This window comes from Oncorhynchus gorbuscha, linkage group LG09 (assembly GCF_021184085.1).
Source record: "Oncorhynchus gorbuscha isolate QuinsamMale2020 ecotype Even-year linkage group LG09, OgorEven_v1.0, whole genome shotgun sequence".
Lineage (NCBI taxonomy): Eukaryota > Metazoa > Chordata > Actinopteri > Salmoniformes > Salmonidae > Oncorhynchus > Oncorhynchus gorbuscha.
The window spans coordinates 89,490,376-89,516,952 of NC_060181.1; the positions used below are offsets into that span (position 1 = coordinate 89,490,376).

A 26,577-nucleotide genomic window follows, 5' to 3' on the forward strand; every position below is an offset into this window, starting at 1 on the left:
TCCGTGGCTCGACGACTCATTGCGAGCTCACAGAACATGGCTCCGGGCAGCCGAGCGGAAATGGAGGAAAACTCGCCTCCCTGCGGACCTGGCATCCTTTCGCTCCCTCCTCTCTACATTTTCCTCTTCTGTCTATGCTGCTAAAGCCACTTTCTACCACTCTAAATTCCAAGCTTCTGCCTCTAACCCTAGGAAGCTCTTTGCCACCTTCTCCTCCCTCCTGAATCCTCCTCCCCCTCCCCCCTCCTCCCTCTCTGCAGATGACTTCGTCAACCATTTTGAAAAGAAGGTCGACGACATCCGATCCTCGTTTGCTAAGTCAAACGACACCGCTGGTTCTGCTCACACTGCCCTACCCTGTGCTCTGACCTCTTTTTCCCCTCTCTCTCCAGATGAAATCTCGCGTCTTGTGACGGCCGGCCGCCCAACAACCTGCCCGCTTGACCCTATCCCCTCCTCTCTTCTCCAGACCATTTCCGGAGACCTTCTCCCTTACCTCACCTCGCTCATCAACTCATCCCTGACCGCTGGCTACGTCCCTTCTGTCTTCAAGAGAGCAAGAGTTGCACCCCTTCTGAAAAAACCTACACTCGATCCCTCCAATGTCAACAACTACAGACCAGTATCTTCTTTCTTTTCTCTCCAAAACTCTTGAACGTGCCGTCCTTGGCCAGCTCTCCCGCTATCTCTCTCAGAATGACCTTCTTGATCCAAATCAGTCAGGTTTCAAGACTAGTCATACAACTGAGACTGCTCTTCTCTGTATCACGGAGGCGCTCCGCACTGCTAAAGCTAACTCTCTCTCCTCTGCTCTCATCCTTCTAGACCTATCGGCTGCCTTCGATACTGTGAACCATCAGATCCTCCTCTCCACCCTCTCTGAGTTGGGCATCTCCGGCGCGGCCCACGCTTGGATTGCGTCCTACCTGACAGGTCGCTCCTACCAGGTGGCGTGGCGAGAATCTGTCTCCTCACCACGCGCTCTCACCACTGGTGTCCCCCAGGGCTCTGTTCTAGGCCCTCTCCTATTCTCGCTATACACCAAGTCACTTGGCTCTGTCATACCCTCACATGGTCTCTCCTATCATTGCTATGCAGACGACACAAAATTAATCTTCTCCTTTCCCCCTTCTGATGACCAGGTGGCGAATCGCATCTCTGCATGTCTGGCAGACATATCAGTGTGGATGACGGATCACCACCTCAAGCTGAACCTCGGCAAGACGGAGCTGCTCTTCCTCCCGGGGAAGGACTGCCCGTTCCATGGTCTCGCCATCACGGTTGACAACTCCATTGTGTCCTCCTCCCAGAGCGCTAAGAACCTTGGCGTGATCCTGGACAACACCCTGTCGTTCTCAACTAACATCAAGGCGGTGGCCCGTTCCTGTAGGTTCATGCTCTACAACATCCGCAGAGTACGACCCTGCCTCACACAGGAAGCGGCGCAGGTCCTAAGCCAGGCACTTGTCATCTCCCGTCTGGATTACTGCAACTCGCTGTTGGCTGGGCTCCCTGCCTGTGCCATTAAACCCCTACAACTCATCCAGAACGCCGCAGCCCGTCTGGTGTTCAACCTTCCCAAGTTCTCTCACGTCACCCCGCTCCTCCGCTCTCTCCACTGGCTTCCAGTTGAAGCTCGCATCCGCTACAAGAGCATGGTGCTTGCCTATGGAGCTGTGAGGGGAACGGCATCTCAGTACCTCCAGGCTCTGATCAGGCCCTACACCCAAACAAGGGCACTGCGTTCATCCACCTCTGGCCTGCTCGCCTCCCTACCACTGAGGAAGTACAGTTCCCGCTCAGCCCAGTCAAAACTGTTCGCTGCTCTGGCCCCCCAATGGTGGAATAAACTCCCTCACGACGCCAGGACAGCGGAGTCAATCACCACCTTCCGGAGACACCTGAAACCCCACCTCTTTAAGGAATACCTAGGATAGGATAAGTAATCCTTCTCACCCCCCTTTAAGATTTAGATGCACTATTGTAAAGTGACTGTTCCACTGGATGTCATAAGGTGAATGCACCAATTTGTAAGTCGCTCTGGATAAGAGCGTCTGCTAAATGACTTAAATGTTAAATGTAATATTAAAAAAATAAAACTAATCAGCAAGGACTTGGGAGTTGTCTAGGATCAAACTAAACAGAATAGAGCTAAGCACAGGCAAAATCCTAGAGGAAAACATGGTTCATTCTGCTTTCCAACAGACACTAGGAGATTAATTCACCTTTCAGCAGGACAATAATGTAAAACGCAAGGCCAAATATACAATGGATTTACTTACCAAGATGACATTGAATGTTCCTGAGTGGCCTAGTTACAGTTTTGACTTAAATTGGCATTAAAATCTATGGCAAGAATTGAAAATGGTGGTGCCTCCCGAGTGGCGCAACATTCTAAGAGGTGTCACTACTGACCCGGGTTTGATCCCAGGCTGTGTCACATTCAGCCGCGTCCAGGAGACCCATGAGCGGGCACAGGATTGGCCGAGCGTAATCCGGGTTAGGGGAGGGTTTGGCTGGCTGGGACGTCCTTGTCCCATCATGCTCTAGCGACTCCGGGCGCATGCACGCTGACTCGTGTCGCCAGGTGTACGGTGTTTCCTCCAACGCATTGGTGCAGCTGGCTTCCGGGTGAAGCAAGCAGTGTGTCAAGAAGCAATGCAGCTTTTGGCAGGGTCATGTTTCGGGGGACGCATGGCTCTCGAACTTCGCCTCTCCCGAGTCCGTACGGTAGATACAACGATGGGACAAGACTGTAACTACCAATTGGACCCCAAAAAGGGGTAAAAAGTTGTAAAAAAAATATAATAATAAAAAAATTACAATATATATATATATATTTTTTTTAAATGGTCGTCTAGCAATGATCAACAACCAACTTGACAGAGCTTGAACAGAGACATACCCAGAAATAATATCTGCCAAAGGTGGTTTTAACATGTATTGACTCAGGTGGTTGAATACTTAATATCAAGATATATTAGTCTTTTATTTTTCAGTAATCCCCCAGTAATCCTCCCCCCCCACCACAAAAAAAGAATATATATATTTTACGTTGATATTACAGAGTATTTTGTGTAGATAAAAATAAAATGAAATCCATTTTTATCCCAATTTGTAACACAACAAAATGTGGAAAAAGTCAAGGGGTGTGAATACATATTTCATATCGAGATTTGACACTTGGACCGAAAAAAGGGCTGCAAAAACGACCTTCACAGCTAAGATGTGGGAGGGAAGGGAGCTAGCTACCAGACCAGGGTTCAAATAAAAATATAATTATAACTACTTTAAAACCCGCCAATCTGGCAGTCCAGGCAGGAAAAAGCAAATGCAAAAGTACTTGCAAAAGTATTTGAAATCAGGTCTGGAGCTACATAGGTAGGCTAAAGCCAGACTCCCACGCACCTTCTCAGAATTGGCTCCTGTAGCTTTAATGAAGCTGACGTAAGACACAGCCCGCTGGAAACATGCTATTTTTGATCATACTTTGGCACAAGGAGGAACTTTTGCTTATTAAACACCTACACGTGCATGCACTCACACTACTCGTCTCACACACACACACACACACACACACACACACACACACACACACACACACACACACACACACACACACACACACACACACACACACACACACACACACACACACACACACACACACACACACACACACACACACACACACACACACACACACACACACACACACACTACTCATCTCACACACACACACTACTCATCTCACACACACACACTACTCATCTCTCACACACACACTACTCGTCTCACACACACAGACACCAACACACGTAAGGCGTTCTCTGGATGAAATTAGAGAGGAGAGCATTTGAAGCATACTAAATGGACTTTCACTGATCCCATCCTATAATTAGGATTAAACAACATGGGATGGGAGAACGTCAGGACAGGGAGAGCACTGAGAGGAGATCAGAGTCATCAGACCAATACAGCCAAGAGTCAGTCACCACAACCACATCATGAAACTCATGTCTGGAATTGACTCTTCCCCCGGTTACCGTATCTGAGAAACATGCCATGTTGTTGTCGGAAGGACCGGTGCTGAAAGTTCTGAAAGAAATATTGTATCGTCTCTAAAGTCTTCTTCAATCCACCCATCCTCTCCCCACTTCCCTGTCAAACCGTCAGAGGGACGATCTCCTCCTACCATGCTCTGCTTGCCACCCCTGGTGTGCGTGTGCATATGTGTGTAGGGGTTAAATGTGACTCACCAAAGTAAGGTTCGTTGGGACATCCTTTCAGTTTCACTCCCTTAGGACTCGTCTCAATCAGGAAGTGCCTCACCAACTCGTTAGTGATGTCACCAGCTACAGGACCAGCAACACAGCAGTGAACAACACCGCAGAGAGACAGTTTTTAGTTGTATGTAGACATCACCTCATATGGGGAAGTATTATATAGTGTAGTTATTATATTGGTAATGATTTATTTCTTTAACCAACAACAGACCAAACACTAAAATATAATGTTTAACGTTCTAGGATGATCTTAGTGGCTATTTAAAACTGTTCTTTTGGCAGATAAATAAAATGTGTTTACACAGAACATTCTCGCCCTTCGTGTTTGTGTGTGTGTGTGTGTGTGTGTGTGTGTGTGTGTGTGTGTGTGTGTGTGTGTGTGTGTGTGTGTGTGTGTGTGTGTGTGTGTGTGTGTGTGTGTGTGTGTGTGTGTGTGTGTGTGTGTGTGTGTGTGTGTGTGTGTGTGTGTGTGTGTGTATATATATATATAGGACACACACACATCTAGCCCTTCTCTCTAGGATGGTTCTCCACCATCAGTTACAGGGACAGTGTGATGTTATATTATTAACCAGTATATGGAAGATGGAGCCCCATTGGTGATCTAGTACCTTTCTTGGACTGCTGAGCAGTAGGAGGAGGAGGAGAGGCCACCTTCATGGCCAGGCCATAGGCCCCTCGGAAGGAGTGACTGTCCCGGATGACAAAGGCCCCTGGCTCCTTCTCTCTCAGCAGGCCGATGGCTGCAATACATGATAACACGTGATTCAATAAAATACCACTTCAAGTATCCACGCAGGTGCAAGTAAGAAGGAGGACAGGGAGAAAGCAAGGAATATGTAAGACAGAAATGGAAGGTAAGGAGAGGGAGAAGGAGGAGATTGAGAAGGAGGAGAGAGGAAAGGAGGAGAGGGAGACGGTGGAGAGGGGGAAGGAGGAGAGGGAGAAGGAGGAGAGAGGGAAGGATGAGAGGGAGAAGGAGGAGAGGGAGAAGGTGGAGAGGGAGAAGGACAAGAGAAGAAGGGGAAGGAGGAGAGGGAGAAGAAGGGGAAGGAGGAAAGGGAGAAGGAGGACAGGGAGCATAAGTAGAGGGAGACAGAGGATAGATAGAATAGAAGATAGATAGAAGAGAGGGGTAGGGAGAAGGAGGAGAGGGAGAAGGAGGAGAGAGGGAAGGAGGAGAGGGGGAAGGAAAAGGAGGAGAGGGAGAAGGAGGAGAGGGAGAAGGAGGAGAGGGGGAAGGAGAAGGAGGAGAGGGGGAGGGAGAAGGAGTAGAGGGAGACAGAGGAGAGATGGATGGAAGAGAGGGGTAGGGAGAAGGAGGAGAGAGGGAAGGAGAAGAGGGGGAAGGAAAAGAAGGAGAGGGAGAAGGAGGAGAGGGAGAAGGAGGAGAGGGGGAAGGAGAAGGAGGAGAGGGAGAAGGAGGAGAGGGAGAAGGAGGAAAGGGGGAAGGAGAAGGAGGAGAGGGGGAGGGAGAAGGAGGAGGATGAGAGGGGAAGGAGAAGGGGAGAGGGGAAGGAGGAGAGGGGGAGGAAGAAGGAGGAGAGAGAAAGGGAAGACAGGGAGGAGAGGGAGAAAGAGGAGATGGGGAAGGAGGAGAGGGAGAAGGAGGAGAGGGAGAAGAAGAAGAGGGAGAAGGAGGAGAGGGGGAGGACAGAAAGGAGAGGGAGGAGGAGAGGGAGAAGGAGAAAGAGGACAGAGAGGAGAGGGAGGAGGAGAAGGAGAAGGAGGAGAGGGAGAAGGAGGAGAGGGGGAGGACAGAAAGGAGAGGGAGGAGGAGGGAGAAGGAGAAAGAGGACAGAGAGGAGAGGGAGGAGGAGAGGGAGAGGGAGAAGGAGGAGAGGGAGAAGGAGGAGAGGGAGAAGGAGAAGAGGGAGAAGGAGGAGAGGGGGAGTCGGAAGGGGAATTGGAAACTTTCCATGGCGAGGAGGGCCTTTTGTGATCCCATATTTCAACGTAACTACAGGGGAGAGCAGAAATCTGTTGTCTATTCGACAAAATAACTTTTAATGCGTCTGTAACATGCAATTCTATATATCCCTATGTGTCCAAATATGACATTTTAAAGACTTTAAGTAAGACAGATATAGCTACATCACATGCAGATGTTCCCGGGCCTTAATTGAGTACGTATGGTGTGTGTGTGTGTTTTTTTGTGTCTGTGTGTGTCTGTTCGCGAGTGCGTGTCTCTGTGTGTGCCTGCCTGTGTGTTTTCGTTTGTGTGTGTGTGCGTCTGAATGTGTGATGTCAATACAGCAGAGCATGTGCTTGTGTTTAACACAGATGATGTAATCCAAAAGGAGAGAGCAGAAGTAGATGTGGGGGCCAACAGCAGTGACCTCACAGTGACCTTACAACACAACACAACACAATAGAACACAACACAATAGAACAGAAACAGAACACAACACAACACAATAGAACAGAACACAACAGAACAGAACACAACAGAACACAACAGAACAGAACCCAACAGAACACAATAGAACAGAACATAACAGAACACAACACAACAGAACACAACACAACAGAATACAACAGAACACAATAGAACAGAACAGAACAGAACAGAACACAACACAACAGAACAGAATACAACAGAACACAACAGAACAGAACACAACAGAACAGAATACAACAGAACACAATAAAACAGAACACAATAAAACACAATACAACAGAACACAACAGAACAGAACATAACAGAACACAACAGAACAGAATAAAACAGAACACAATAGAACACAACAGAACAGAACACAACAGAACACAATAGAACAGAACATAACAGAACAGAACACAATAGAACAGAACATAACAGAACACAACACAACAGAACACAATAGAACATAACAGGACACAACAGAACAGAATACAACAGAACACAACAGAACAGAATACAACAGAACACAATAAAACAGAACACAACAGAACACAATAGAACAGAACATAACAGAACACAACACAATAGAACAGAACACAACAGAACACAATTGAACACAACACAACACAATAGAACAGAACACAACAGAACAGAACACAACAGAATAGAACACAACACAACAGAACAGAATACAACAGAACACAATAGAACAGAACACAACAGAACACAATAGAATACAATAGAGCACAACACAACACAATTGGACAGAACACAATAGAACACCATAGAACAGAACACAACAGAACACAATAGAATACAATAGAGCACAACACAACACAATTGGACAGAACACAATAGAACACCATAGAACAGAATAAAACAGAACAGAACACAACACAACACAACACAACACAACACAACAGAACAGAACTGAACAGAACAGGGTAAATTAGGGCATGTGTGTGTCAGGGTGGATGTGTCAGGTGGATCCAACAGGGTTTAAATCAAACACACATCCAAACTATCTCACGGTTAACTAAATAAAGAACATTTTCGGCCACATTTGATCTTAGATAGGCCTTATGCTAGCTAGAAGAACAACTAGTGGGATAAGATAACTATTGTTACGTTTAATCTCTTCCCCCATGACAACATTCACACTCACCTTGTTCACGGGAGATATCAGGCTTGTACCAGAACTTGGACGTATCCTGAACAAACTTTACATTCAGCCTGGTCTCTGGACTCCCGTCTAGGACAAGAAATTAGAAGTTGTGTTGAAACCGTGTCGACTTACCTGGCATTTCCACAGTAACCCTTTGATTAGGCCATATTTAAAAGGGTATGTTTATACGAACGATACTGCGTGAATGCTGCATGTCACATTACATTGAATCAAGTCTTGGGTCTCTGTGATTTATTTATTTAACCTTTATTTAACCAGGTTAGTCTGGTTGAGATAAGCATCTACTTTTTTTTAAAAGACGTGGACCAAGAGAGCAGCAGTGATGCTTCACGAGGGTCATCCTGACCAAGAACCGTCAAAGGTAATCTATAAATCAACTGAAATCAGCTCCTTATTGTGTAGAGATTAGTCAATCTGCGCTATTAGCGAGTTACCTCCTAGAGCCAACTCTCGCAAACAAGCCAGTATGTATATCTGCGACCATATAAGTAGTTGCCGTCAGTATACTCAGTATGACACAGAATGGAGCTGTGAAACCACTGCGGACGCAGAAATGGCCGCCAACCAAGCCTCTGGGCCAGATGCCAGTTCTATCTCAGGTTAGCATCTGGGCCAGATGCCAGTTCTATCTCAGACTAGCATCTGGGCCTGGCTGGGCTGCCTTGGAGTGCATTCATTCCCTCATCTGGTCTGCAATGTGTTTACAGAGAGAAGTAAGTCCAACTGAGCTCCTGCTCGGCTAAAACCATTGGAGTATGACCGCATTCACGTTACCTCACTATACTTTACTAGAACTAATCACTTCATCTGGTTTCACTGAAAAACTAGAGTAGGAAAACAGATGGATTTACATTGCAGTTAGGTAGTTAGGTACTAGTGTAATTATACTTCAGGAATGCAATGGGTAACAATTTTCACAAACATCTTATTTGTAGAAAAACCTCAATTGTGGCTAAACACATATCAAAAGTTACCCCCAAAAAATATTGTTTATGAGATGGTAAAATCAGCTTAGTTTCATGTTAATTACCCACTTAAAAAAACATATCGTCCTTGAAAATACACTGATCTTAACTTCCTGTTTTGCTAGGGATGTCTGTGCTAGTTGGGGATGCTCTTTGCTGCGTCAGTAGCTATGTTTTAAGAGGGTTTTCAAGCTGGTCTTACCAGTCATGTTAAGCTTGGAGAAGTCTGGCAGTGTATGAAAGTAGCTAGTGCTGGGCGTGCTGCCTCCACTCGACATGATGGGGGAGGACACTTTCCCATTCAGTGTCCCGTACGAGAGCCCCCCGTTGGGCCTCTCCCCAATGGACATTCGCCTCTTCTCCGGTAGCTGGGGCTGAGCCTGTGGGGCCGGACTGCCCTGCCGTACCCCCATCATCATCCCCTCGTCCAGATAGCCCGCGTGGGAGACGGGGAAGGAGGGTGTGGAGGGCGGGTTGTACCCAGAGGAGCAGCTCTGACGGGACAGGGTGCCCTGCCTTTCGTCCGGGGTGGTGTAGCCGCTACTATGCAGCATTGGGTGTCGGTCCAGACTTGGACTGCATTGTGACATCTGGCCAAGGGACGGGTGTCGGCCCAGCACCGGACTACTACCATTGCCCTGCTGGTGAATGAGGGATGGATGTCGGCTCAGCACCGGACTACTCTGGATACTGGACTGGTTGGGTTGGCTGTAGGTGAGGGATGGATGTCGGCCCAGAACCGGACTACTCTGGATACTGGACTGGATGGGTTGGCTGTAGGTGAGGGATGGATGTCGGCTCAGCACCGGACTACTCTGGATACTGGACTGGATGGGTTGGCTGTAGGTGAGGGATGGATGTCGGCTCAGCACCGGACTACTCTGGATACTGGACTGGATGGGTTGGCTGTAGGTGAGGGATGGATGTAGGCCCAGAACCGGACTACTCTGGATACTGGACTGTATGGGTTGGCTGTAGGTGAGGGAGGGCTGGCAACTGAGCATGGGGCTGTCCTGGGAGGCCTGCATCAGGGACGGTTGTTGGCTCAGCACTGGGCTAGACTGTGTCCCCTGGGACGCACATGGGTTATAGTGATGGCGGCCCAACACAGGACTTCCTGTCATTACCCTCCCAGTGATCCCAAACTCCACAAAGCCATTGGCCGGAGAGGGCTGGTGGCCCATGACAGGGCTGCACTGATTGGTGGGCTGTTGCCGATGTTGGAGGGAGGGGATGCTAGATGAGGTGTTGGGGTCACGATGCAGTGTGTGGAGACTTCTTGATCTTAACGAGGGGAGGATGGCCACAAGGCTTTCCCGGGCAGATGCCTCTGGCTGGAGCGGGAGGGGGCTGGGGTCCGGGGAGACATAGCTCCCCATAAGACCACTGTGACCCAGGTCCCAGGAGGGTGTGGTGGTGGGGGAACACAGGGAAGACAGAGTGGGGTAGGTGGAGCTCAGGTAGGAGGAGGTAGGGGTTCCCAGGGCTTGAAGGAAGGGAGATGGGGAGCCCAGGGCCTGGAGGTATGAGGTGGTAGTGGCAATGGGGATAGGGGTGGGGGAGTCGATGGGATACGTGCCCTCGGAAGGAAAGGAGCTTAAGCTGGAGTCAATGGACGCTTGCGAGGGGATGATCGCACTGCTGTCAGCCAACGGGTGTTCTCTGATGGAGCGAGGGGAGGGGTGGGGAGACATTCATGAAACACAGTGTTTAGAAAGATACCTACAGTAGAATTAAATACATGTGGTAATAACATCTATGGTCCCTTGCTATCTGTAAACATGTAGTATATTTCAGGAACACTGGCTCCTTATCAATATCATGTACTGGAACCAGTGTATGTTTCATGTCATTTAATCTACAGTATGACTTTAATGTTGTTTCTTTTCGTACTCACCCCTCTGATCTGTGCATGGGGCTGCAGCTAGACAATAGGGGGTTGAGGGTCGGGGAGGGGTCAGGGGTCGTCTGCCTAGCCAAGGTCCATCCTGGGTGGGTGAGGGTCACGGGGGGTCCTGCTGGTCCCCCGCCGGCCACAGCGGATCTGGCCACTGACTCCACGTAGCTCAACGGCTCTGAAGAGATACAGAGTTGGCCATTAAGGCTGATTTCATTACAGTGAAGATAATGCTGGCTTCACAGGAATGCTGCACTTGCCCCCTAAACAGTGACACTGTCCTTGTAAACATGCCACCATGAATCATTTATCTTTTACATTTCAAACATTCTTTGTTTTCTTCACCTACTGAATTCATTATTATAGAGTTGCTTTGAAATCAAGTCATCCTGTACTTTGGGGAAAACAGTGTGTGTGTGTGTGTGTGTGTGTGTGTGTGTGTGTGTGTGTGTGTGTGTGTGTGTGTGTGTGTGTGTGTGTGTGTGTGTGTGTGTGTGTGTGTGTGTGTGTGTGTGTGTGTGTGTGTGTGTGCGGGTGCGTGTGTGTGTGCGTGTGCGTGTGTCAACGCTGAAACAGTTGGCCTAGCGGTTAGGAGCATTGGGCCAGTAACCGAAAGGTTGCTGGTTCAAATCTCCGAGCCAACTAGGTTAAATATCTGTCTGTGCCCTTGAGCAAGGCATTTATCCCTGATTGTTTTTGTAAGTCGCTCTGGATATCAGCGTCTGCTAAATTACTCAAATGTTGGAAACAGTCAGCATTGAAGGAACAAAAAAGCAGAGGGGTCAAACATCTCTCCTAGAATCCTCATCCAGTAAGGACATGTTATTGCTCCTGCCTCTACTAGAAGCAACCACTACATAAAGGCCAAGAAGAGAGGATGAAAAAGAGCACATGGTCATTAATTAAAATTATATTTATTGGGTCTCTCTCTCACATTTAGCCTGTCGGCTGTGTAAATATGGGATTCAAAATGGAAGTGTAGCTTTGAAGACTGGATTAACATGCAACCCCTATGAAGATGGGCCATAAATCAAGATTTTATACACATTCCTAGGTCAATAAAATCAACTCCAATATAACCACATATGAGACATAAACAATGTTCAATTTACTGGTGAGCTTGACCAAGAAAGAGGGCTTGTAAAACCAAAACGAAGAGGTGATTTATACAGTGAAGGGGCTATAGTTATAGTTTAACGGGTAAACAGTAGACATGCTCAATGACCATGTTCCTACTTATGTTACTAGAATCTCAAATGAAAGATAGGTTGCTATGCTAACATTGGCGAGGCCTCAAGGGTGTAGCACTATGCTAACAAATGCTTATATTTTAGCACTATGCTATGTAAGTAACACAGTGGCATGCTAACGTGCTACAGAAGGTGCAAGATGCTATTCTAACAGGCTCTTCCAGCCCATGAATGGAGCACTGCTATGATAATAGAATATGTTATGCTAATTCACCTGATCCACTCTGGTTGAGGTGGATCTCAGCTGGGTTGTGGGGTTTAAGGCCCAAGGCAGAGAGAGGGGTCTTCATCAGACCTGGAGGGGAACGAGCTTGGCCTAGGAGAAAAAAAAGAAGCATAACACTTTAGCAACATGACTTAGCATGACTTAGCATGACTTAGCATTTAGTATGCTTCACAACAACAGTCTTGACAGTAAACACGCACTTTTCATTTTGTACCTCTGTGTGGGTCTGTGTGTGTGTGTTTGCTGGTTTGCATCTATGTAAGGTACGAAGCCTACATTCATTCAACTGTTAGAAAACTGAATTCCAAGACAGGTTGCTCATTGCTGCACGTGTTCTATGAGCTCATCAGATGCCTCTTGAATAGAAACATAAAGGACTGGTTTCACGGACCCAGAATAACCATAGTTCTGAAATAAAAAGCTCAATGGAGAACACTGTTTGAAATATATTTTTAGTCCAGGCCCGGGAAAGCCAATGTGTGTGTTTTCATAATGGTGCGTACAGGTGCTGAGCTGTCAAGACATCACAACTACTAAATGTGACACACAACAACATGTGTAATATCATGATGGACACTGCTAGAGGTGTGAGGGGTGTGTCCATGCCTCATGCTCTATGGGAGGGCCATGCAGGTGACCTATCACAGTGTGAAAAGCCTCTGAGTGACACTGTCACAACACACATAGCAGGACGTGAGCAGAGGTGCGCCATGCACACAAATTCAGAGCAAGCCACTGAAGCGTGACAACACGGATACAAAGAAAACAACAACAGTGACTCACTGACATGCAGTATGTGTGAAAACACAAGAAACGACCCGATAAGACAATATAAGATAAGACAAGATAAGGCAATATAAGTCCAGATAAGACCGCATAAGACAGGATAAGACTAGATAAGAAAATATAAGTCCCAGATAAGATCGCATAAGACAGGATAAGACAAGATAAGGCAATATAAGTCCAGATAAGACCGCATAAGACAGGATAAGACAAGATAAGACAATATAAGTCCAGATAAGACCGCATAAGACAGGATAAGAAAAGATAAGGCAATATAAGTCCAGATAAGACCGCATAAGACAAGATAAGACAAGATAAGACAAGATTACGGCAGGATAAGACAAGATAAGACAAGATTAAGGCAGGATATGACAAGATAAGACAAGATTAAAGCAGGATAAGACAAGATAAGACAAGATAAGACAAGATTAAGGCAGGATAAGACAAGATAAGACAAGATAAGACAAGATAAGACAGCAGGATAAGACAAGATAAGACAAGATAAGACAAGATAGGCTGCTGCAGGAAAAGTTGATGGCAAAAGGAATACATATATGACCACAGTCACATGAGGTACCTTTAGAACAGTGAGGTTTAAGTATTTAGAAAATAGTTTGTGTGTGTGTGTGTGTGTGTGTGTGTGTGTGTGTGTGTGTGTGTGTGTGTGTGTGTGTGTGTGTGTGTGTGTGTGTGTGTGTGTGTGTGTGTGTGCGTGCGTGCGTGCGTGCGTGCGTGCGTGCGTGCGTGCGTGCGTGCGTGTGTGTGTGTGTGTGTGTGTGTGAGAATGACCATTAGTGAATAAGTGTATGTTTCCTTAATGTGGTGTAGACCTCAAGTCCAGAAGGGGCTCCTATGTCTTAAGAGGTACTGCTCTTCAGTGGCATGCTGAGTAAAGTGGTGCAGGATGCTATGATAGGCAGAAGGGGAGAGCTAGGGTCACTTAGCCTCGACCAACATGGCCGACACCATCAACAGTGAGACTCGGGACGTGCGTCATCCTCCACTTACCAAATAATCCCAATCAATTCTTTGTTCTGTATGACAACCTAAATTCCCTACTTTTTGATGGGTCATGTTGGGCAAATAGGTATTGGTTGGGGGGGACGCTCTAAATGTCTAGAGCTGATATGGGACCGTGGATGTGCCGGTGATGTGGATCAGGGTAGCCCTAAACACTGGTCCAAACATCAGCTTTCCATACCCCTAATAATATTGAATGTGGGATGTATACTTGAGTTAAAGCATACTACTAGTAGATGCATTTAAGTGGAAACATACTTGACTTGAATCTTCTTATATTGAAAGAGTAAATAAATCATAAATCTTCATGGGAGTCACACCTTTGAGGGTGTTTTTAGGGCCTTGCCCAGGGGGAGATGAGGTAACTGTTAGAGATGCTCACTGACATGGTATTTAAAGGGGTAGTTCACTCCATAAATCACCACAGTCAAACGTTTCCTGACCTCAAAAGTAGTCTAATGCCAAGATGAAGCCACAACTCACGCTATTGTTTATGTGTAGATCCAGCTCGGTGCGGCAGGTAGCCTAGTGGTTAGAGCGTTCAGCCAGTAACTGAAAGGTTGTTAGATCAAATCCCTGAGCTGACAAGGTAAACATCTGCCGTTCTGCCTCTGAACAAGGCAGTTAACCCATTGTTCCTAGGCCATCTTTGTAAATAAGAATTTGTTCTTAACTGACTTGCCTAGTTAAATAAAGGTTAAAAAAAATGTTAAATGCCTTAACATGATGTCAGGCACTGAATAAAATCAAGAAATTAGACAGCGCCTATCTTTCACATGGAAGAGGTGTCTACTAAATGCATCAGAAGACTTGTGGAGTTCCAGGTCATGTTGATCTGTGGATGGCAGCACATTTCCTATCACAATGAATTACTGCCTGGAAGGCAGGAGAGAAGTGGGATTCAGTCTGACAGGGAGACTCAAGCTTTTCTATGAGCTGAGGCAATGGCAAACAATGTGGCCTTATTAGGACTTATCCTGCCTTCACCACCTACTCAAATCTGTCTGAATGGGTTTGAAATGAATTTGGTCATGTGGGAAATGTAGTTAACTAGCCCTACATCTAAACAGGGTTAAATGGGAGATGCAGCCTATTCTTTTTTGAGATGAAGAGGAAAAATGTTATAATTGAATAATTAAAACCAACCAGATAAATCTAGACTAATTCCACCCTGAAGTTATTGATCATAATATCAGTTGTATAGTTTCTACACCTGGACCTGCACATACCTGAATGTAACATGTCATTCTCATGATGTCTTATAATAGCCTATACAGTTAGACTTTCAATTTGTTTTCTTCATCATATAGGTCAAATGTAATGGTACTTCCTTCTGTAAGACATTTCTTTAGATGTTCACACCAAAGTAAACATTGAACATCATTAAATATTCCCTATGGTAAAAGCCCTGAGTTCCACAGCGCACTCAGCCAGCCAGAGGGGAGACTTACACAGGTTGAAGTAAGGGGTTTGCGGTGAGACGGGGAAGGCAGGGGGGAACACCTCACCACCAACAGTGGGCGTGGGGCTGATTTGGCCTCCATCCAACTCCTCAAAAGCCTCTCTGTAGCTGTGGATGTGTCTCTGGAGGGAGGGAAAACACGGAGACACAGAAACACACATATATTAGTTTTCATTATGGCCGTCACATCTCTATAATCATAATGTGAGACACACTTGAGAAGGTTAGGCCTAGGAGCGGGAACATTCTACCTCCTTGGGACGCCCCCCGGGATTCAGCGCTATGGTGTTGACGAACTCTGGGGAGACGCAACGAATAGGGGAGCGGACCGGGGGTTGGTAGGAAGAGCTTTCGTCGTGGCCGTTGATGCATTGTCTCTCACTAGTGGTGCGGTGATGGGGCGGGGCCGATGCCTCGTCCAATGACGTCCCACAAGACTGGACACCTGCCAAGATCATTCAGAGGTCACATTTGATCACATTGCACACAAGTGGTTTGTAAAAAAAAAAAAGTGTTTGCAAACAGACATCATTATCATGCAACTCTTCACTGCAAACTGGCATTGTTTCGAACAGCCATTTATCCACAGGAACGACATAATAGGCAAACACTTACAAAGTAACTTGTTAGAAACAGCAAAAATGACCTTTCAAAATGCTACTTGATGTTGAATACAGAGATCAGAACTTTCTCACTACAATCAGGCACTGTTTATAAGAGCTCTGGGGTTGTTCAGTTGGGAACAGTGAGGATCAATGTTCCCCTTGAAAGCCACAAGATTATCAGGAACTTGCTGGTACATCAGTGAAACAGTCTACATTTGTAATTGTTGTTATCTGGGTAATGCTCTGTGGCGGTTGCTAATGTTTTGGATGAACCTCAAAGGGTCCAGTAAGCTGATTTCAATGGGTGGGTTTGGAGGGAAGGAGAGAGAGCTGCCAGTGTAAAACAAACAGGATTTGTGTAAGAGCGTTATCCTAATGTGTTAGTTACTGCATGGCCCGTACTGTAGGTGCAAGTCCAAACCCCCGAGATGACATGGTACAAATCTGTCGTTCTGCCCCTGAACAAGGCAGTTAACCCACTGTTCCTAGGCCATCATTGAAAATAGGAATTTGTTCTTAACTGACTTGCCTGGTTAAATAAAAGTAAAATAAAAAAATAAAAAAATTGTAACCATAGACATTAGCTTAATGTAAAGATTCTACCTATGGTATGTTTTGTGTCAAATCCAGCTTTTCCTAAACATATGTTAAATGTTTCCCTGGGTTCTTCAAGTTTAAAGTAAATATTCTCTTTGATAGTCACTGAAAATTGCGCATAAACACCTCCATTGCTTTTTTTGTTCAGGTATAATGCAATATACTCTGTAGCTAGCACTGACTGTCTGCAAACTATCTGTCTGATTCATGGATTCTTCTGGCCTGAAGTTCTGACATACCGTCCCGAAGATGGAAAAGCATGCAAACACACCCTAGTGAGAGAGTCGACTGTTATGGAAACCGTGAAAAATATTTACGAGCCCTAGCTCAGCCTCTGGCTGGATAAACCAGGCGATATATCCACAGGGGAAAAGTTAGCGATAGCATTAGCCTGCAGCTGTGGGAAACTAAGATGGTTATAGTTACTGTCAGAATAGATCTGGCCTCTTTGGTCATACAAGAGTCAAACCTTCCTTATGTGTTTGGGTACTCCAAGTCATATTCATGACTCTGAGGAGACATCTCCATATTCCACAACCTTAAACTGCATGTAAAAAAAAACTACACAGGGGTTTTGGAGGTGGTATCAAAGGATGGCAGTCTTCTAAGAGGCCAACTAACATCCTGTCTGTCTAATGCACAACACTGTATACACATCAACAGAAATCTAGCATAACTACAGCCTTGTGTGCATATCCAATTCAAATCTGTTATTTTTGCTGCAGTATGAACAGCCAATAAGCACATATATTACTAGCCACATTTCAAATCACCTTTGGGAAAAAAAACAGACACAGATCTGATTAATGGCCATCCGACTTGTGTCAAATCTGATTAATGGCCATCCGACACGGTGTCAAATCTGATTAATGGCCATCCGACTTGTGTCAGATCTGATTAATGGCCATCCGACTGGTGTCAAATCTGATTAATGGCCATTCGACTTGTGTCAGATCTGATTAATGGCCATCCGACTGGTGTCAAATCTGATTAATGGCCATCCGACTGGTGTCAGATCTGATTAATGGCCATCCGACTGGTGTCAAATCTGATTAATGGCCATCCGACTGGTGTCAGATCTGATTAATGGCCATCCGACTGGTGTCAAATCTGATTAATGGCCATCCGACTGGTGTCAAATCTGATTAATGGCCATCCAACTTGTGTCAAATCTGATTAATGGCCATCCGACTGGTGTCAGATCTGATTAATGGCCATCCGACTTGTGTCAAATGTGATGAATTTGCCCTCAAGTGGTTTTTAGACTGTTATTTGGCATATATTGTCGCTTGCTAGCTACTCTGTTGACAGTTTGTCAAGAGCATGTAGTAACTTACTAGCTCGTTAGTTTTTTATCCAACTTTCCAAATGAGTAATTTTTGATTAGCCACAGCAGTCAACTAGCTAGCTAGGTCACTGTTTAGCTTTTTAGCACATTCACTAATTTGTTCGTAATCTTATCCTTTTGAGTCTTTAAAGGTGTTCTTACACTATGATTTTGAACATTCAAAGCAACTGGGAAATGTCCATGACAGGTATTGTTGACACCTTATAACTTGTTACATGACTTGTGAGTGATAAGAAGCATGAGCACCATCACCAATCAGCCTACATCACTGCACACACACCCGTCGTTACTATAACAAGTAGCGTTGCCATGTCATCAAATGACTGTTGTCAGAACACACGCAAATCCTATTTGGTCACTTGTAACTTGTAGTTTGGACAGTCAGTATTCCAAAACGGATTTGAAAAACAAAACTGATTTGAGCATTAAGGCGTGCAGTGTGAACAAGGCTAAATTGTATTTTGTCGGAACCCAACTTTCTGCATACCTAAACAGTACAGTGACAAGATCTAAGAGTAGGATCTAAGAGTAGGATCTAAGAGTAGGATCTAAGAATAGGTTCTAAGAGTAGGATCTAAGAGTAGGATCTAAGAGTAGGATCTGAGAGTAGGATCTAAGAGTAGGATCTAAGAGTAGGATCTAAGAGTAGGCTCTAAGAGTAGGATCTAAGAGTAGGATCTAAGAGTAGGATCTAAGAGTAGGATCTAAGAGTAGGATCTAAGAGTAGGATCTAAGAGTAGGATCTAAGAGTAGGCCTAAAACGGCAAAACCTGCACACATGCCATTCATATGCCCATTTATTTACTCTTGATTTTCCTCCAATGGTGCGGCTTAAGTAGTGTCACATTTCTATTTTATTTTTTATTTCACCTTTATTTAACCAGGTAGGCTAGTTGAGAACCAGTTCTCATTTGCAACTGCGACCTGGCCATGATAAAGCATAGCAGTGTGAACAGACAACAACACAGAGTTACACATGGAGTAAACAATTAACAAGTCAATAACACAGTATAAAAAAAAGAGAGTCTATATACATTGTGTGCAAAAGGCATGAGGAGGTAGGCGAATAATTACAATTTTGCAGATTAACACTGGAGTGATAAATGATTAGATGGTCATGTACATGTAGAGATATTGGTGTGCAAAAGAGCAGAAAAGTAAATAAATATAAACAGTATGGGGAAGAGATAGGTAAAATTGTCCAGGCTGAGTTCAGATTTTGATTTGTGGATCGAGGAGGGGCATTGTTATATACATCTCAAGCACTGGTGCATGAATAGTGTGTAGCTGGTAACCCCCCCTCCCAAACGGGCCTGGAATCACAGAAAACAGATGGACCCAGTATGCACAGCGGAGCCTGTCAAACACTGTGCCGTTGCCCTGGCGATGGCTAATAGCTTCCAGCTGTTACAGTGGAGATTCCCAGGATATATTTGGGGAATTGTCTTCTCCCCCTCGTTTCTCAACCACATAAACACAGATATTGTATTGAATAAAATGGATCCAAGACATAGGAAATGGGATAAAGTATTTTATGAAGACAGGGCTAGCACTCATCTCCCTACACCTCGCTGTGAATATGCTCCTGTGAGGGACTATGTTATGGTGAGGAAGGGTTATCTGGGGTCAAATCAAGGGGAATTCCCTTCAAAGTAATGTATTGAATAGATTGCAAGCATATATATGTACTGTATGTATCCAAATACCCAAACAAAGTGTTTTTCTTTCTGTAGACCAGGTCTGACAGCCTCAATTTGTCAGGGTAGGCTCTCTACAAGGTGTCGAAATCGTTCCACAGGGATACTGGCCCATGTCAACTCCAATGCATCCCACAGTTGTGTCAAGTTGGCTGGATGTCCTTTGGGTGGTGGATCATTCTTGATACACACAGGAAACTGTTGAGCGTGAGAAACCCAGCAGCTTTGCAGTTCTTGGTACAAAGGCACTTAAATATTTTGTTTTACCCATTCACCCTCTGAATGACACACAGACACAATCCATGTCTCAATTGTCTCAAGGCTTAGAAATCCTTATTTAACCTGTCTCCTCCCCTTCATCTACACTGATTGGAGTGGATGTAACAAGTGACCTCAATAAAGGATCATAGCTTTTCCCTGGATTCACCTGGTCCGTCTACCTCATAGAAAGAGTAGGTGTTCTTGTTTTGTATACTCAGTGTAAATAGAATGGATGTGGTCATTCATTACAGTCCTTGGACTCCCAGGGCTACTCTGACTTTGTGGAGTACTGTACAGTACTCTGTAGACCACTCCAGGTTCCTGAGAGAAAAGAACTGTGCATCCTATTCTACCTCTTCTAATGAACAGATAAGACCTTCACAGTGTTTTCAAAAGGGAGTCTAAAGCAGCCATCCCCATAGATTTAGTGCCCTTTGCTTGTGATGGAAATGTTAAAAACAGAAGATGGAAAGAGTAGCCTTGAAAGAGGCCAGTGTTCCCTGGCCTTGATTATTGTTCCCTGGAGGTATGTTGTGACATGCGCTCTGCTGCGAGTCTGCATAGAGACACCTTTGTGCTTCCTCATTTCGTCCTTCTAAAACTTAAATATTACCCAAATGCTTGTTTTGTGTTGGGTCGATGCCTTAACCTTGAGAAATAAACATCAAACTGCTTCCTCCATCAAACAAAGATGAAGGACGGTGTATTGGAAAACTGGACATTAGATTACATTGACATAGCAAGAGAGAGAGAGAGAGAGAGAGAGAGAAACAGAGCAAGAGAGACAGAGAGAGACAAGACAGAGAGAGACAGTGAGTGAGAGAGAAAGAAGGATAATGAGGAAAAAAAAGAGAGTGAGGCAGAGACAGAAAGAAAGGGATATAACAGGAAGCAACAAATGCAAACAGCAAACGAGCAGGCAGTGCCCTGGAAAAACAGTCAGCAAGGTTCATTTGGAAGAGGAGTCAGTGGCAGGGTAAAACAGGGGAGGAAAGGAGGAAGGGAACGAACCAGAGAGGGAGAGGGAGTGACGGTGCTCAGACTGAGGAGCCCTGAGTCGGCGTTGCATTCGGACCGAGTACTCTGGTTAGAGCAGGGGTATAATTGGAGTCGGCAGAAGAATGAGGAGGAGGAAGATGGTGAAGATGAGGGAGAATGAGGAGGATGAAGATGATGAAGAAGAGAGAATGAGGGAGAGGTAGAGAGATGAAGAGATGGTTCACAGAAAGGAAAAATATAAGAAAAGTTATTTGCTAGTATATAAAAACGTACAGAATTACAATCATAATCGCTCACAATATGACAGAAATGTCTAACATCTATGAGAGAAATTACTGGCATAATCATTGACTATCATGACATGACCAGTGACTATCATGACATGAACAGTGACTATCATGACATGAACAGTGACTATCATGACATGACCAGTGACTATCATGACATGAACAGTGACTATCATGACATGACCAGTGACTATCATGACATGAACAGTGACTATCATGACATGAACAGTGACTATCATGACATGACCAGTGACTATCATGACATGAACAGTGACTATCATGACATGACCAGTGAATATCAGTGAATATGTCAGTAATATTAGAGAGCAATATTCTCTCCTATAGTTTGTTATTTTACAGTCATGTGTGTTGTGAATGACCTATAAATAAAGTTTTATTAGATTTGTGTATAAAACCACCATAGTACTATCTCTGTTTGGCCATATGGGCCAGACAGTGGGGTGGCAGGTAGCCTAGTGGTTACTAGTAACCGAAAGGTTGCTGGATCAAATCCCTGAGCTGACAAGGTAAAACTCTGTCGTTCTGCCCCTAAACAAGGCAGTTAACCCACTGTTCCCCAGTAGGTCATCGCTGTAAATAAGAATGTGTTCTTAACTGACTTGCCTGGTTAAATAAATAAGATAGTTATATCACTGTCCGGCCATAGTGGTGTAAAAAAAACACCTGTCTGGCCATAATGGTGTTTATTGTGTATAAAAGCACCATAGCATTATCACTGTCTAGTCATAATGGTGCTCATTGTGTATAAAAGCATTATCACCGTCTGGTCATAATGGTGCTTATTGTGTATAAAAGCATTATCACTGTCCGGCCATAATGCTATTTCACCGAAACTCATCATTTCAGAATCTAGAAGATGCATTAATGCTTTCTATTCTATTCAACTCCATTATTGTAACAGTCCCTGTCTAACAGTTGAATCAGAGCTGTCCCTTCACAGCTTAGCAATACGTTTCCATATCACTAGTCTCTGTTGGCTTTATGGCAGGTTTCCACACTGTAGAACTGTGTTTGGTTAAGCCAGCGAACTTGCTCCGTTGGCGAGAGCTCATCCTGTGAGCATTAGTGCGATGACTGATGAGCTCACTGCTGATGCAGACTGTCATGAGATGCGATTAGCTGAAATATGCACTTTGGAAAGCTTGTCAAGCGGCACAACTGCCATGTATGTAAGGTACATGGGTTGTTCTCCTGGAAAAGGGTTGGCCACCCAGGCAGAATACATTCAAATGGTTTCATAATGTCATTGACAGTTTACCCTTGTGTTTGTTGGCATAGTTCTGCATCACTATTAAAAACTATGTCAGTGAGGCTTATTAAGAGCCGTAGCATTGTGAGGTCACAATGGCTTCATTGTGACCTCACGGGTCTTATATCAATACCAACGCCCGTGCATCAAGCTGTCAAGCTGACCTCCCATTGGATATTCTGAGGGTTACTCTGGTGTTTTTACAGATAGATGTTTTCTGTTCATCGTTTTGTGAGGTAAAAAAATCAAATCAAATAAAAAACTGTAAAGGAAAGAATGTGTCATAAGTGCTCAGTTTCAGGAGAAAACTATTACCATGTTCTCTGTTAGCGTCTCATACATATTCATGAACGTTTTTTGTTTCTCTCTTTTAATACCCTAATGTGTCCTCGACTTGAATATCACTTCCTGTTTCCTTTGTTTATGAAATCACACCTAATGTGTCCTCGACTTGAATACCACTTCCTGTTTCCTTTGTTTATGAAATCACACCTAATGTGTCCTCGACTTGAATACCACTTCCTGTTTCCTTTGTTTATGAAATCACACCTAATGTGTCCTCGACTTGAATATCACTTCCTGTTTCCTTTGTTTATGAAATCACACCTAATGTGTCCTCGACTTGAATACCACTTCCTGTTTCCTTTGTTTATGAAATCACACCTAATGTGTCCTCGACTTGAATACCACTTCCTGTTTCCTTTGTTTATGAAATCACACCTAATGTGTCCTCGACTTGAATACCACTTCCTGTTTCCTTTGTTTATGAAATCACACCTAATGTGTCCTCGACTTGAATACCACTTCCTGTTTCCTTTGTTTATGAAATCACACCTAATGTGTCCTCGACTTGAATATCACTTCCTGTTTCCTTTGTTTATGAAATCACACCTACTGTGTCCTCGACTTGAATACCACTTCCTGTTTCCTTTGTTTATGAAATTACATCTAATGTGTCCTCGACTTGAATATCATCTCCCTGTTTCCCTTGTTTATGAAATCACACCCACTGTATATGCCAATGACAACACATGAGTTCTGCAGTCTTACCTGACACACGCTGGGCTACTAGGCCCTTCACGTTGAACGCTTCATCAGGCTCTGCATCTCTGGGATTGGGTGATGAAAACGTGGCACTGGGGCTCTGTTGGGGCTCCCGGAGCTCCGAGGACTGGGACGGGTACACGATGCTGGGTTTCAGCTGCAGCTGGCCCACGCTACTGGGGACCTGGGTGGGAGAGCTGGTTCTGGCTGACCCTTGGCTGGAAGGTTCAGTGGGGAAGCCAAGGATGGGGGCTACAGAGGGACCAGGGTGGTAGATGGCTGTTGGTCTCTGGATGGCAGAGGGCTCTGGAGACGTGGACGGCTGGAAAGGGGAGGACCTCAGCATGACCTGAGCTAGACTGGGTGCAGGGCTTCCTGAGATAGCTGAGTCAGCCTGGTAGGAGGGCCTGGCCAGGGACTGGGAAAAGGATGGTTGTGTGGTCACCACCTCCTTGTTATCTCCCGGGGCACTCTGGGACTTCGGCACTTGCCCCAACAGGCGGCCGGGGTCCAGGTCCAGCATCAGCAGGTTGAGGGCCTCAATGGACTGCTCAATCTCCTGCTGTGAGGCAGTCTGCTGCTGGGGGAAGTGGGGCATGCTGTGGTGGCTCTGTAGAGGCATGGAGGATGGAGGAGAGCCAAAATACACCCCGTCCATCACCGGCTCTTCTGGGACGCCATATTGCTGCCACACGTTGAGCCCACGTTGGACGGCGTTACGACTGCTGGTGTTGCGTGCTGGCGCTCGAGGGAGGGGATTCTGGTCTGCAGCGAATGACTGTGAGCAATAAAGGTTTCCATTCTGGCTGATAATGTGATCGCTTGCCGGGGGGAACTGACTCACCTGTCCCATCCTGAGCTGAGCAGAGGCTTCGCACTAAGGTGACGGGAACCTGGTCAGCCACATCATGTGAGCCTATTGCGACATTGATGACAATGTTTTCCTTGGGCCTGTCTGGGATGCTCCTCTCTAGATAGGGGACCTTGTCATGCCCGTTGATAACCATCTCAGCCTGGTAGTAGAGGTCTGCTGGTGTGGCTCTCCCTTCCAGGGATGACATAGTGCCCAAGCTATCCATGCTGTTACCTTCCTGGCTGGTGGGCAGTTCCACCTCGTCATCCAGAATATCTGTTTCTCTGTCCATGCTGCTGTTGTGGCCATTCACATGAACTTGGGCGGGCACCAGGTGTAGTATTCCCCCCTCCCCCTAGTCCTATCCCCATCCGTCCGCCCGACGGAGAGGACATGTAGTCCTGGCAATGCATGGGGCCCTCCAGGCCACTGAGCAGCTGCTCCAGCTCCTGCTTCTCCTGGGGACTGATGAGTTGGACGGCCAGAACCGTGCCCGAGACTGGAGCCTCTTCCTGGGCCGCTGGCGGCTGGCTCACTGGTGGGGCTGCTGCTGCTGGGGCTGGCTCATCAGTGCGGTCGGTCTTGATGGAGGCGGTGGAGTTGCCTGAGTCGCTGCTCACCGACAGGGCGTGGTCAACCGTGGGTAGGACATGTTCGGTGGCGGTGCGCAGGAGGTCGTTGGCAGTGACCGCATCCTCGATGGACTCCTTCTTGCGGACTTTAGCATAGGGGCTGCCGTCCAGAGGGCCCTGGGTGTGTATGACGTCTGGGGAGAGAAAGACATGGAGAGGGAGGTTATAGAGATGGAGAAGACTGCACAGTAGTTTTTATTCAAAAACATATTTAACCTTTATTTAACTTGGCAAGTCAATTGAGAACAAATTCTTATTTACAATGATGGCCTGGCCTCCTGTGGGGACGGGGGCTGGGAATAAAAATACAAATATAGGACAAAACAGACATCACGGCAAGAGAGACAAGACAACACTCCATAAAGAGAGACCTAAGACAATAACATAGCATGCCAGCAAAACATGACAACACAGCACATGATAACAACATGGTAGCAGAACAAACATGGTACAAATATTATTGGGTACAGACAACAGCACAAAGGGCAAGATGGTAGAGACAAGCAGCCACAACTGTCAGAAAGAGTGTCCATGATTGAATCTTTGAATGTAGAGATAAAACTATCCGGTTTGAGTGTTTTCTGCAGCTCGTTCCAGTCGCTAGCTGCAGTGAACTGAAAAGAGAATCAACCCAGGGATGTGGATACCTGTGACTGGCAGAACAGGTGTTGTTTATGGATGATGGAGGGTTGCAGTATATCATGTATAATGGTAAAAATGTAATGTACTCTATATTATTCAAACGTTTTTGGACATATAGTGAATATTTTTGGTATCGTGAATATAATTTTTTTTCCAGCAAAACAGACCTGTAATACTGATAAAGCAACTAAATCCAGTAGAATTGACTAAAACAGAAAGTTTCAAGAGGGAGGAGAAGAGAAGGGAAAAGGAGAGAGTGAAGTAGGTGGTGAAGTTGTAATTTCTCAGTGTGAAAGCGATGCCAAAACAGCTGCTGTTAAACTGGGTACTGGCCCACTTCTGCCTATTTTACCAGCCTCTCTCTGACAGTAAATAAGAATGGGTCTGTGGTATGCAGTGTGGAAAAAGGGATGAAATGCCTAAAGCCTGGCTGGCACTTTATCAAGCCAATACCAGTAACTTCCACCACTTGAAAAGCATTGGCCTTTAAGAAATGAGTGAGCAAGTATGTTTTATGTGTTTGTATACAGAGTATGATTTATTTGTTTGTATACAGAGTATGTTTTATTTGTTTGTATAAAGAGTATGATTTATGTGTTTGTATACAGATTATGCTGTGTATGATCTATGTATCACACGGTTCTGATGGAATAAAACGAGACTGACTGTACGCTGACGATTGAGTTACAGTTTGTGGACACCCCTTCAAATTAGTGGATACCTGACAGGTGTATAAAATTGAGCACACAGCCATGCAATCTCTATAGACAAACATTGGCAGTAGAATGGCCCGCACAGTGACATTCAACGTGGTACGATCATAGGATGCCTACTTTCCAACAAGTCCGTTTGTAAAATTTCTGCCCTGCTAGAGATGCCCCGGT

At 45.4% G+C, this 26,577-nt stretch overlaps 1 protein-coding gene across 1 annotated transcript in view; it reads right to left on the bottom strand.

Annotated features, from left to right (window-relative positions):
* The window catches only part of LOC124044244 (tensin-1-like), a 329,213-nt gene that overhangs the window by 9,999 nt on the left and 292,637 nt on the right, over positions 1-26,577 (bottom strand). The window contains 12 exon segments of the mRNA XM_046363851.1: positions 4,260-4,355; positions 4,898-5,029; positions 7,835-7,921; positions 9,023-10,482; positions 10,718-10,895; positions 12,182-12,283; positions 15,448-15,580; positions 15,710-15,903; positions 20,978-21,049; positions 23,573-24,360; positions 24,362-24,751; positions 24,753-25,185. Coding sequence (XP_046219807.1) covers positions 4,260-4,355; positions 4,898-5,029; positions 7,835-7,921; positions 9,023-10,482; positions 10,718-10,895; positions 12,182-12,283; positions 15,448-15,580; positions 15,710-15,903; positions 20,978-21,049; positions 23,573-24,360; positions 24,362-24,751; positions 24,753-25,185 — 4,065 coding nt within the window.